Source organism: Anas acuta, chromosome 18 (genome assembly GCF_963932015.1).
Source record: "Anas acuta chromosome 18, bAnaAcu1.1, whole genome shotgun sequence".
In the NCBI taxonomy this organism is placed as follows: Eukaryota; Metazoa; Chordata; class Aves; order Anseriformes; family Anatidae; genus Anas; species Anas acuta.
Window position 1 is genome coordinate 591,746 of NC_088996.1, and position 13,495 is coordinate 605,240.

At 37.5% G+C, this 13,495-nt stretch overlaps 1 protein-coding gene across 1 annotated transcript in view; it reads left to right on the forward strand.

Annotated features, from left to right (window-relative positions):
• The first annotated feature begins 563 nt into the window (after positions 1-563).
• The window catches only part of GLP2R (glucagon like peptide 2 receptor), a 41,384-nt gene continuing 28,452 nt past the window's right edge, over positions 564-13,495 (forward strand). The window contains exons 1-5 of the mRNA XM_068655215.1: positions 564-693; positions 785-955; positions 5,665-5,758; positions 8,073-8,177; positions 9,646-9,767. Coding sequence (XP_068511316.1) covers positions 851-955; positions 5,665-5,758; positions 8,073-8,177; positions 9,646-9,767 — 426 coding nt within the window. The 5' untranslated portion in view covers positions 564-693; positions 785-850. The remainder of the gene's footprint in view (positions 694-784; positions 956-5,664; positions 5,759-8,072; positions 8,178-9,645; positions 9,768-13,495) is intronic.

The following is a 13,495-nucleotide window of genomic DNA, read 5'->3' on the forward strand; positions in this document are numbered from 1 at the left end:
TAAAGCATAAACCAGACATGAAAATTATTGTACTGCAAATGGACTTTTTTCATTTCATGAGTCTACATATCATATACAGTTATTAATATTTTCAGGCTTTCCTCTGAATCTAGAAAAGCTGCAAAAAATATTTTGAAAATTCAAGCTGAAATTCATTGGCAGCTTCTCAAAAATTGCAGCTGATGTTGTGAGAAAACTTTGAACATTACAAAAACTGCAGTAAAACTTGAACTGCTGGTTAGATCAGGTTTTGTATATTTAGAGTCTCTCTGAGAAATATGTACTGATGGTACATATTTGATGAAGTATGATCAGAAATGATTAAAACAGCTATTATTGAGCAGCTTCCTATCAACTAACTTGATTCAGAAACCTTCCTACATTTTTTTTTTCATTCTGGGTCATCTTTTAATAGTTTCATGTGGTATGTATAAATATATGTATATATTCGTGGAGCTGTATTCCATTCTTGCAAAACCACTGGCAAAATTCCCATGAAGTTTCAAGGGAACAGGATCAGCCCTTTAATGTTTTAATAGTTTTGTGACTTCTTATTGGCTAAGGGACAAGCTGCAGTAAGCAGACTTTCTGTGAAGTTTAGAGAAAATTATCTGTGCCTTTAATCAGAAAAAATACAAGACTTAGTTGGAGTCCATCAAGCCTAGACATTCTTGTAGACTTCCAGGCTTGTTTGTAAGAAGATTCTTGAAACGGTTACACTTGTAAAAGAAGATAATTTTTGTTGTTGTTGTTGTTTTGTTGTTGTTTTTTCTTTTTTTCACAGGACTGGGTGATATATTTGATCTATAGCAGAGGGAAATAGCAGCATATTGGGTACAAAATTATTAGAATGGGCATGATGACACTTTTTGGTCTCTGCTCCACCATGGGGCTCTGGTCCAGAATATCTGCTGGACCTGCCAGCTCTGTCATGATATTATTTCTAGTTAAACAGGTAAGCTAATTCAATAATTAATAATTAGCAGTATAAAGCTATCACACAGCATTTTAACCTTCACTGCATGTTTGTTTCAAAAATAGTTCTGATATAACAATTAATGATAAAATGAGTTATGAGAAATGTTGACTGAGAAGCTGTAGAATTTTGTATCGTAACTCATTCTGAATAGGTAATTTATTACAGATTTCTGCTATTAACGTTGATTCATACAGTGAATAAGTTGTGTTTACTTGTGTTTATGCAATTTCTTTTCATAACAATATTGATCATTATTATTTTTATTTTACAGCTTGCCTCAGATATCAATTTCATTCTGAAATGTGTTTATTTTCTACTATTTTTTGTACTTGTATTCTAAAGTCACCTTAGGTTTGTTTACAGAGCTACAGCTTAGCCTTTTAGACATATATGAAGAGTGAGTGTTACATCTCCAATGCAAGCCGAGGTTATTGGTGTTGTTCTGCACCTCAGCTTCTTAAGAAGGCTAGCAAAAAATTTATACAACATTTACTTTTATTTCTTGTGGAGCTTTAGCAAACTGCTCACTTCTATTTCTTATAAATCTATAAAAACATAAAAGCATGTTTCTTCATCTATATTGTCTTAAAATTTTAAGAACTTTCAGTATTTAATGATAATATCTCTGTGTAATTCACTTAAATGAAATTTTCTTTTTCTTTTTTTTTCTTTTCTTTTTCTTTTTCTTTTTTCTTCTTCTTTTTCTCTTTCTTTTTCTTTTTCTTTTTCTTTTTCTTTTTCTTTTTCTTTTTCTTTTTCTTTTTCTTTTTCTTTTTCTTTTTCTTTTTCTTTCTCTTTCTCTTTCTCTTTCTCTTTTTCTTTTATCATTTTCACGTTCATTAATGTGTACCATTAGTTCAGTAACTTTAAAACAAAAAATCTTAAGATGTTGTAGTAAATTCCAATTTGTCTGAAAAAAAAAATCTATATAAATTTAGGGTAAATTTATATGAAATAACTATACAAGAAAATGAACACAATAGATAGGTTTCTGTTAAACTGAAAGTAGTCAGTTATTTCTATCCACTTGTCCTACACTTAATTCCACAGGAAATATATTTGCATGTGTATGTGCTGTAAAGACTCTAATTTTGCTCCTTTTCCTTTTTTATCCTGAAAAAAAAATTACCAGGAGACACATATTCTGATTTATTTTTTTTTTAGTAGTAAATATTCTTATTGCTTTTGGATAATTGAATCTAGAGCTTCTTTCATATAAATGAGAATAGAACTGAAGCATCTCCCAGTTTTTTGAGAAGCTTTGAATCCATAGTCTTGACCTAAGTGCTGGTGCCATCAATATTAACAAGAAAATCTCCCAATGAGTTTTGTGAAGTCAAAGTTTTACAAGACTATAAACCACCATGAGTTAATTTATTGTAGTGTTTCCTGTAACTTGTTTACAACAGATCATGTAAAGAAATGTGTAATTTTTTTGTATTTAACAATAAAGAAAAAACAATAATCATATACCACTATATCCACATGTTCTAGCAAACACCTCTAGAGATATGAAATCAGAGTAAATCAGGATGATGGATGAAAGAATGAATAATCCTTTGAACTCTTACATTATTTCTAAATAATTCCAAAATTTTATTACTTTTTTTTCTAACCATAATAGCATTGTCCAAATAAACAGAACCATTTCATTTTATTGTTAGCTTAGCATAAGAAATTTAAAAGGTGAAATCCTGATTAAAATGTAGTCAGTTATAAAAAAAAAAAAAAAAAAAAAAAAAAAAAAAAAACAGATTTAAATCAGTCCATTTGCAACTTTGGAGGTTTATTATTTTAATCCACCTTTTAAACAAGAGCTTCACGCAATGTTCTCTGCTTATTTTTAAGCAGCTGTGTCAACTTCGTGCACCTTGTGTGCTCTGAGTGAACTAAATGAACTTAAAGACCCTTCCAGGAAAGTCTGATAAAATTTCAGTGCCAGTGAACTTTGGTGCAAGCATTTAGGACTAATGTGGTTTATATATTACCATCAAATTGTCAGACATTCCGAAATGAAGAAATGTCCAGTTTAGGTCAAAAGGTCACAGACTTGCTGAGCTTCTGTCTTGGACTTTGGTGTTTAATTTCTTCTGAGGTTAAAGTTCTGTTTAAATGCTAGAGTGCCTTAATGTCAACTGAAATGTAAAACTGAGACAAAAAGCCATGTTTAGCTGCATGTTGTCAGAAAGTGAGATCACTTTAAGTTTACCTAAAAGCTTGAGAGCATGCATTTAAGTTTTGGTAGCAGAGTAGCACAAAATTTAAATCACAATCAAACCTCATTGGGATCTCTAATCACAGACCCATTTCAGATGCAGAGTGATGTGTCATCTCTTTTTAGAACACACCCAGAAAACTAGGTCTTCACACATGGTGAAAGCAGGAAAAGTCCCTGTGATCACAGCAGTTATTGCTGTACTCCTCACATTGACTCAGGCTGTAGATCTTCCTCTTTCTGAGAGAACCTGCACTCCTTTCTGAAGAATATTAACGACACAAATATAAGATACAAAATCTGTATCTTTGTCCTGTCTCTTTGATATTTTTGTTGAATCCTTTTCGCCTAGCTAAACAGACACAGGACATCAAGGTGTCTCACCTCCTTAATTTCCCTTAATTTATTTACTTTTATCAGAAAGTCTTATGGCAGAAAACCAATCACCTCACAGACATTTACATCAATAGTGACCGGGTATTGAATATCTGACTCTGCTTATTGTTTTGCAGGGAATGACAATTGCATTAGGAAAGGAAATGAATCTGCACTTATGCTTAATCTGTTCCTCCATTTTATTAACTGAGTTTCTTCATGCCAGCTTCTCAACTCTTTCTCTAGTAATGGAACCAAACAAGCAGCCAGGTCGCCATTATATGGCTTTTTCTGTTTCCATAGTTGTTTAATGCATTTGTTTATTAGAAACAGAAGTGCTATCTCTTAAATCAAGCAGTCTTTTCCACAAGTGCGTCATCTTCTATTTGCCTCTTTGAATGAGGTTCACTGACCCAGGAGTGTACAAATAATCTCCCCATGCTTTCAACATTTTGAGACCCACATGAGGGAAATATCAAGATATTTATTTTGGAAAACATGCATTCCTTTCTCATAGCTGATGTAAATATTCTCTCCTTATCTTACAAGCCCATCAACTGAAGAATAATTATAGTCTTTCTACTCCCTGGAATTTAAAGCACGGTGTCTGGAAATTAGCTGAGCTTCTCAAAGCAGAGCAGAGAGCAGGCAACATCTTACATAGCAAAAATATGCATAGGGTGTGGTCTCGTATAACAAGTAGCTAATATTCACCAATGTTCTTGTTTGAAAGTAAATAAATACAGTATTATTTATTTTCCAACAAACTTAGCTTCAAAGAATAAGGTACAGGTGCCAGTCCTTGGTACATCACCTAGCTCAGACAAGCCCAGTACAATTGCACAGATGTGAAAAGCAGTTTCCAAAAAGGGGGTAGTCCAGACAAAAGGAAATGGATTTTCCCTGGTGAGCTAAAAAGTATTGTTTGGTGTAAGGATAATTGCTTTTTTGAAAACTTGTACTTAGCCCACTATCCAAATTGTGAGACCACTTCTCAAGTATTGTGTTCAGATTTGGGCCACATGCTACAAGGAACCCACTGAGTTGCTGGAATGTGTTCTGAGAAGAGCAACAAAGCTGATGAAGGGACTGGAAAACAAGACATATGAGGAGTAGCTGAGGGAACTGGGGTTGGTTAGTCTTGAGAAGAGGAGGCTGAGAGGAGACCTCATCTCTCTCTACAACTGCCTGAAAGGAGGCTGGAGCAAGGTAGAGGCTGGTTTCTTTTCTCAAGTGACAAGTGGCAGAATGCAAGACAACCACCTCAAGTTGCCCCAGTTTTGAAGTGCTCCTCTTTCTATTCTCTTTAAGCAAACCACATAAAAGTAGTTATTCCAGATTATATTCTCCAGAAATCTAACTTTTCAGAGGAGACAGTAAAACTGTACCATCTCTAGGCAGAGGATAAGATAACTCAGATGAATGATTGAGTGTTTTTCAAAATGCTTAGGAAAATAAAAGTGTCTATAGCACAGTTGCAGGTGTTGGAGGAAGAAGTGTCTGTTGAAGTGCTCAGGTGGAGCACAAAATGCATTGCAGAATAGATAACAGCAGCTAAATATTATTGTTTGTTTATTATACTTTCAAATTATTACTGAAGTACTGAAGTAAGGTTGATTATCTTTAAAAAAGCTGTAACAATAAACAGCCCTCAAAACTGTTATAAATCAGATTCATAAATTAGTCTAGCAAAAACAGAAACATAAATAAGAAACCTACATGAGAATGGTTAGCTGACTTTGGCATAAAATGATTGTAAAAGGCTTGGAAAAACTGAAGAAGTTTTGAAGATCAGCACACATTTTCTACAGTGGAGGAATTAATTGCCTTTTTTTTTTTTTGGTGGTGGTGGTTTCTATGGTAACAGAGTACCATGACAATACATTTCTTGCTCAGGCAAAGAAAACAACTAATGAAATTTCAGTAAGAGTCTCCTAGAGAAGGAAGGCCTTTTTCTCCCTGCTTACCTAACTTGTCTCCATTCTCCTACCCTCTCCTCTCCTCTGTTCATAAATTTGTTATAATGGAAGGAAACTACCTCAGTAAAACACCACAAGGCTCTGATTTTCCTCATGCAAGGTGTTCTTACTCACAGGTCAAAGCATCTCTGCTGGAAAAAACAACTACTGGATGGAACAAATATAAACAAGAATGCTTGAAAATGCTACAGGAATCAACTGTAGATGCTGGTAAGGAAACAAGCAGAACAATCAAAAAATGTGTTAAGTAACATTGCTGAATATGCAAAATTCAAATTATTTTCCTTGCTTTGCACAAGTGTGTGCCTCTAAATGTAAATTCTAAATGTGAACAGTCAGCTGTAACTAGACCTGCAGACATGCAGTCATGAAGTTAATGGCTGTTTTTGTCCTGAAATATATTAGGTTTCTATATATAAAACCAGATCATATACTGAAAAGAACTACTGAACATCTGGTCCTGAGCTACCATTATGATATGTCAGAGAATACACAGTCAAGAAATGGCTGCTACCCATTACTTGGAAGAAACACATCATTTAGTTGAAGGAAACCTATGTTCACTCCCCTTTTCAGCCTGAAGGAAAGTCAAAACAATATTCCTGGAAACTGTAATAGCCATAAGACAACAGGTTATCAAGGGAAAATGAGATGACTCCCATTTTTCATTTAGAAACTGAGACATGGTAGACAAAAACACAAAACAAATGAGGTAAAGCATAGTCTGGTTTTTGCCTAGTCAAGGCACCTGGGGCCTGCTCTCTTCTCACAGGACTGCTTATGCTTTTTGCAGTAATGTAATTAGGTTAATAAACTAAGGCACAGTAAACAGGTTGCCCCATGTTCACCTGGCATCTGTAACCTTTAGCTTGCAGTTACTTATATATTCTCCCAACTCTGTAACTCGAAGTCTTAGCTCAAGAGCAGAATAGGTTCAGAGGACAGTGTCTTCTCCTGAAAAGTGGCAGAGGGAGGACCTGAGTCCACGTCTCCTACTTCTGTGTGTGTGCTCTTTATTTATTTTTTTAATTATTTTTTATATTTTTTATTATTATTTATGCTCTTTAGCAAAAGGGGAGCTCATAATCTGCAATTATTTTACACTAAAAGTATAAGTTCTGCTCAGCTAGGTGTCTGTCTTCAGGAGAGGATGACACAGGCTCTGTCTGAGTAGTGAGTAGTTGGAGAAGTTCCAACTCCTCTCCTCTCCTCTCCTCTCCTCTCCTCTCCTCTCCTCTCCTCTCCTCTCCTCTCCTCTCCTCTCCTCTCCTCTCCTCTCCTCTCCTCTCCTCTCCTCTCCTCTCCTCTCCTCTCCTCTCCTCTCCTCTCCTCTCCTCTCCTCTCCTCTCCTCTCCTCTCCTCTCCTCTCCTCTCCTCTCCTCTCCTCTCCTCTCCTCTCCTCTCCTCTCCTCTCCTCTCCTCTCCTCTCCTCTCCTCTCCTCTCCTCTCCTCTCCTCTCCTCTCCAATTTTGTGTCCCTCATGAGATATTGGTGAAATGAACAACAAAAATGCAGCTATAGATGTTAACAACTATGCAAGGCAGATAAAGTCACAAGTTCAGCCTCAAAAAATATTATGGAACTATTAAGAATGCAAATATTGCCCTTGTATTTTAGCAGAAGCAGGCCATAAAGTTTTTGGTGAGATAGCCCACAGCTGTATTTGTTGTTCCCTATATTCTTCTTCCCACTCAAGATTCTCAAAATATTGCTGAGTGTTATGGAAAATGAACCAGGATATATTCTTCTACCATGGATGGGCAGCAAGCTTTAATGTTGAGAGAAGAGAATTTCAACTTACCCTAGAAAAAAAGACAAAAGAACAGAAAATAACCAAGAAACTAGTGCAGTCATTAATGCATTTTATTTTATCTTACTCTAACATGACCAAACCACTTCACTTCTGCATTTTAAAGTGGTGTATCTTAACCTTGAGTCCTGTGAGTGACATGACTTCTTAAAAATGACTGAGCTTTTCTGAGAGATTGTAAGCTCTCTATCCTCTAGTTCCCCAGGTTCACTATCAGAGAAGTTTATAGTTGTCTGTGCTGAAAATTGTTGTCAGAGCAGTCATGAAAAGTAGAATATTTTCCATTTATCAGCTAAAACTATGTGGCATGTACAAACACAGTGGCATGTACAAACAGAATTCACATACCTGGAATCTGTTACATTTGGACAACAGAGGCCCCAGGCTGATTTTGAATAACACCCTTAGTTCATAATGAAGCGTGTAATACCTACTGCTGTTTCGTACATCCAGGGAAGGACAGCAGCTATTTCTGCACTGTGCACCAAACACTGCACTGTGAATGCACAAAGTTTATGTTAAATCTAAATAATTTCTGTCTAGAACACAGGTCTCTATATGATGGGATTGGTATCTACTCCACACAGAATGAACCTGTGTGATTGCAGGTTACTCAGTATTCATTGTTTTTCATGATTATCCATTGCCTAATTTTTTTTTAAATATTTATTTCACAGAATCACAGTGATTCTTGGTATTTTCTTTTCTCCCCAGGAATACATTGCAATGGAACATTTGATCAGTTTGTTTGCTGGCCTTACTCACCCCCGGGAAATGTCTCTGTTCCCTGTCCTTCCTATTTGCCATGGTTGGAAAATGGTAACTTGAATGTAATAACTTTTCTTGGAATGTATGTTGGGAATCCAGATATAGGACAGATGGTTCTGGTCTATTTTGTTCCTGGCTCTTGAATCACAAGGCACAAATTCACAGTCAGGTTCCTGCATAACCACTTTGAAGATGAGAGTTTATCAAGTGTGACCAAACTTCTCCCTAATGCTGATGCTGCTGATGCATAAGAACTGAGAAGGTATTTTTTCTTCTCTCCCACTTTGTGTGTCAGATTGGTCAGTTTAATGCCTAGAGAGCTAACCTGGCAACAGAATGGGACCACATCACAGCAGAGCAATTTCTCAGGAAGTTGGTCTGTAACTAACACAGACCTTAAGATTCCTCCTGATCTGACCTTATCTGGAATTCCAGGATCCCCCCCCCCCCCCCTTTTTTTTTTTTTTGTAATTAAAAACAAACAAAAAACACCACCAAAAAAACATCTTGCATAAATTATGTCCTTCAAGAAAACCTTCCAAACCTTCCTCTCTGTGCAGTGTGCCAGATTGCCAGTAAAAGTGGAAAAGCCATTTTCTGCCTGGGGAACCTGTTTCAACTCCACTACTTGTTAGACCACACAAACTACACTGGGCACGGACAGCAATCCTGCCACAAAGCTCCTGCTGTCAGAGCAATGTGTGCTCTAAAAACAGTTCTCTCAATTCCAGTTATTCTAAATAAAATGAGATTTTCTGGTGGTTGCTCCAACACATTTTATATATATTTATTATATTTATAATTAAACACTTGTGAATTCAAGAATGAATGAAAAAGCCCAGGTCTGATTAGAAATCATCTAATGATTTAGGAAGGCATCTGTTGAAGACAATCTTAAAATGAGGTCAAGAGGCTAAGAGAGAAAACATGGAGAAAATGTGGAGACACTGAAAAACAAACATCAGCCAGAATCTCCATACCATTTTTCTGATGTTATGGGCAAATTCTAATTTAGTATAAACTACAATACGCTGAAAGCCAAGAAAGTTCCACCTGCTAATAGGGTCCCAAAGTGCGTAAATAAAACATCAACCACAGGTGCTTTGAAATTCAAAAGAAAGATAATTCCCTAGTTAAGCCACAGTCATCTTCATATAATTTTTGCAGCACAGCATAGGCAGTGTTGAAAGAACTTAGGAACATAGTAAGGAAAAAGAATTAAAATGAAACGTGGGCTTATCTTTTGGATGGAGTAACCATGTTTTTTGTAAAGATTGAGTATATATTGGGAACTGATTTTTCCAATATTATATTCCAACTTTCTTCTGTGTAAATATTAAAAATATATTGTCAAAAACAAAGTAGAAGATGTGGGTGTTCTTGGTGTTTTTATTTTTTTTTTTTTTTTTTTTTTTTTGCAGGTACTATTGCTATGGTATGAGGGAGAAATCCTTGAAATGTGCATGAAAAATTATATCTTTATTTTGACCTTTCAGACTAAACCTCTGTTTACTTTCAGGAAGTGCAGGAAATGTATACAGAGTCTGCTTGGATGAAGGAATTTGGCAAACAAAGGAAAACTCCACAGACATTTGGCGTGATAGTTCAGAATGTTCTGAGGAAACTCATTTCAGAAAAAAAGTAAGTATGATGTTTTATATTATGGTTTAATACTTTAATCTCCTTAATCCCTTCCTGAATAACTGATAAAACATTTCTATTGAATACCTGCAAAAGATATTCACATTTTATTTAGATTACCAAGTAGGAAACCTGCTTAGAAGAAGCAGAAGAGGAAAGATTAAGGAGGATTCCTGCTTTAGATGAAACAAATTATTTTCTGTTCAATCCACTGTTCACATGTGCTGAATTCCTCCTAATAAAATGGAAGGGAAGGGAAGGGAAGGGAAGGGAAGGGAAGGGAAGGGAAGGGAAGGGAAGGGAAGGGAAGGGAAGGGAAGGGAAGGGAAGGGAAGGGAAGGGAAGGGAAGGGAAGGGAAGGGAAGGGAAGGGAAGGGAAGGGAAGGGAAGGGAAGGGAAGAACCCAATGACTTTCCTAGCAAATAGCTTAATCTCAGAGGACCCCTGTTCTGCCAAAGTCAGACAGCTTCATTCCCCATGGCCTCCTGAGCTTTTTGGTACTTAATGAGCTGTTAACTGGTCAACTGAAAAAGTTTGAAAAGCAAACCCTTATTTTCCATTTGCCTGGAATTTCACCTCATAATCTAGCTAGCAGCAGACTGGAGGATTTAACATAACACAAATTCCATCCTGCCTGATACAGCATACAGCCCCAGCACTGGGCTTCGACAGAATGGGAAATTACTATCCCGGGCTGAATATAGAGCATAGTGGAAATACCTTGACAACACTCAGCTCTTAGTAGTGAAGATAAAATTAAAATATTTACTAATCATCTTTGGGTTTTGAAGCTGGGAATCATCCTTACTGCCTCTGTGTTTGCAAAGAAGCCTGGCTGCATGTTCTCTATGAGAAAACACTTTGCAACTGCATATGCTCGCTTTCAGTTTTCATGTTATGTTTTAAGCAAAAAAGAGTTCAAACAGGAACCCAGGGGTCAATCCTGCTACCTGCTTGCCCAACCATGCAATGATGTGCAACAAATGCAGCAGAATTTCAGATAACAATAAAGTATACAGTTTACCTCATTTCAGTTTCTTGTAACTTCTTTTGCCATAAAGTTCAGCTTTACTGATGTCAAAATAAAGTCTCCTAGATGAACACTATTACCATTGAATGCTTTATAATTCACCTTTTGTTACTTGGGTGAGCACTTTAATTTTTTATTAATTTACTGACTATATTATTAATTAAGAATTTATTGATCATATTATTTATTGATTACTTTATTAAGCACTGCTATTTCAGTATCCACATGTTACCAAGATCTTAGTAAGCTATAGTGAGTATATGGATTTCCAACCTCACAGTTTATTCAAGTGCAATAACATTCCATGAGTACTGAGGGCTTTCCATTGTCTATTGACTGTTCTGGATTGTAACTTGTGGGCAGAAAAGTACCACATTAAGTCATCATGTGTGAGGTTTCTCTGAAGGCTTTCCAATCAATCCTAAATGTGGATGTTAAGCATAACATGCCAACATACCAGAGCTAGTATCCACCCACAATGGATTATTCACCCTGATTTCATATACTTTGGTTTTGAAAAAATGTCATAACCAAGGTGATAACTCACTCTATTTCTTAGGTTCTTGCCTGTTTGAATCTTCTCATAGAGCTGAGTATGGCCATGCACCCACATTGTTCTTCCTGGGCACTTCCACTCCTTCCAAGAGAGATTCTACCAGCAGGCACAGCTCACTCTGCTATCCAGATAGTACTTATTAGCATAAATTCATAAGAGACAATTAACTGGCAGGAAGAGAGTGTTAAAATCTCTGGCTGAACAAGTAGATAGTTCATATAGGAAACAGAAAAAACACTAAGGAAAAGAGACAAGTTCCAAGAAAATATTTGTAGGGCAGATGTGGATTATGAAAATAACATATTCTGCATCTCCATGTCCTCTCTGTAGAGAAGCTTTTATTGAACTAGAAAAGCAAAATGAACATATGGGAGGCAGACACACAAAGAAAAAAATATAGCAGGAACAAATATCAAAAGAAGCGCTTCCCTTCTTTCTCTGAGGTCTTGCTCATGGCATAGAATCATAGAATGGTTTGGATTGGAAGGGATCTTAATGATCATCTAATTCTATCCTCCCTGTCCCATGGGCAGGGACACCTTCTACTCGACCAGATTGCTCAAAGCCCCATCCAGCCTGGACCCTAGTTTCCAGGGTTTTAATTTTTTCCCTTTTTAAAAATAGAGGTTATGTTTTCTGTCTTCTAGTCAGTAGGAACTTCACTAGACTGACACCACTTCTCAGATATGATGGTGTGAGATGTAGCAACTACATACGCCAGTTCCCTCAGGACCCATGGATGTATCTCATCAAGTTTCATGGACTTATGCACCTTTAGGTTCCTTAGCTGGTCTCAAACCTGATCTTCTCTTACAGCGGACAGTTCAGCATTCTTCCAGTCCCTGAATTTGCCTTCTGGGGCCTGGGCTATGTGGCTGGAGCTCTTTTCAGTGAAGACTGAGGCAAAAAAGTCAGTAAGTATCTAAGCCTTCTCCATATCCTGTGTGACTGGGTCCCCTGTTTCCTTCCAGAGAGGGCCCACAATTTCTCTAGCCTTCCTTTTATCGCTGACATACCTATAGAAGCCTTTCTTCTTGCCCTTGATGTCTCTGGCCAAATTTAATTCTAAAAGGGCTTTGGCTTTCCTAACCTGATCCCCGACTGCCCAGGCAATATCTCTGTATCCCTTCCAGGGCATCTGTCCTTGCTTCCACCCTCTGTAGGCATCCTCTTTCTGCTTGAATTTGGTCAGGAGCTCCTTGTTTCTCCACATAGGCCTCTTGGTGTTTTTCCCCAACTTCCTCTTTGTTGGGATACATCTCTCCTGAGTTTGGAGGAGGTAATCCTTGAATATTAACCAGCTTTCTTGGGCCCCTCTTCCCTCCAGGGCTTTGTCCCATGGTATGATACCAAGCAGATCCCTGAACAGGCCAAAGTCAGCGCTCAAAGTCCAGAGTACCAAGTTTGCTGTGCTCCTTCCTTGATGTCTTCTGAATAAAAAACTCCCCAAATTCATGATCTCTGCAGCTGAGGCTGCCCTTGAGTTTCAAATTCCCCACCAGTCCCTCTTTGTTGGTGAGAATGATGCCCAGCATAACATCTCTCCTCATTGGATCCTCTATCATCTGAAGAAGGAAGTTGTCATCAATGCATTTCAGGAACCTCCTGGATATGCCCTGCTGTGCTGTCCCTCCAACAGATACTGTGGTGTTTGAAGTCCTACATGAGGAAAAGGACTTGAGGATGCAAGGCTCCTTCTATCTGGCTACAGGGGGCCTCATCTGCTTGGTCTTCTTGGTCAGGTGGCACGCAGCACTCTCCTGATAATGTTCCCTATCCCTACTATCCCTTTAATGCTGTCCCATCAGCTCTGTCAGCTCCTCATCTAACCACAGGCAGAGCCGTATACACTCCAGCAGCTCATTAACATAGAGGGCAATGCCCCCTCCTCACCTCTTCTGTCTGTCCTTCCTAAAGAGCCAGTATCTTTCCATCTTTCCATCCATTCTTGGGATCTGTCCCACCATGTCTCAAAGACATTCAAAGACATGCTAGTAAACAATAATTAAATCATTCTGTTTGTTGTGAAAGAAACCTTCATGGCAGAAATCAGTCTATTTCAATGACTCAGACACAGCTGACTCTGAAAACTGTGCACACAGGACTGTTATGTAGCTGTGTCCTCAGGCCACACAAATAATA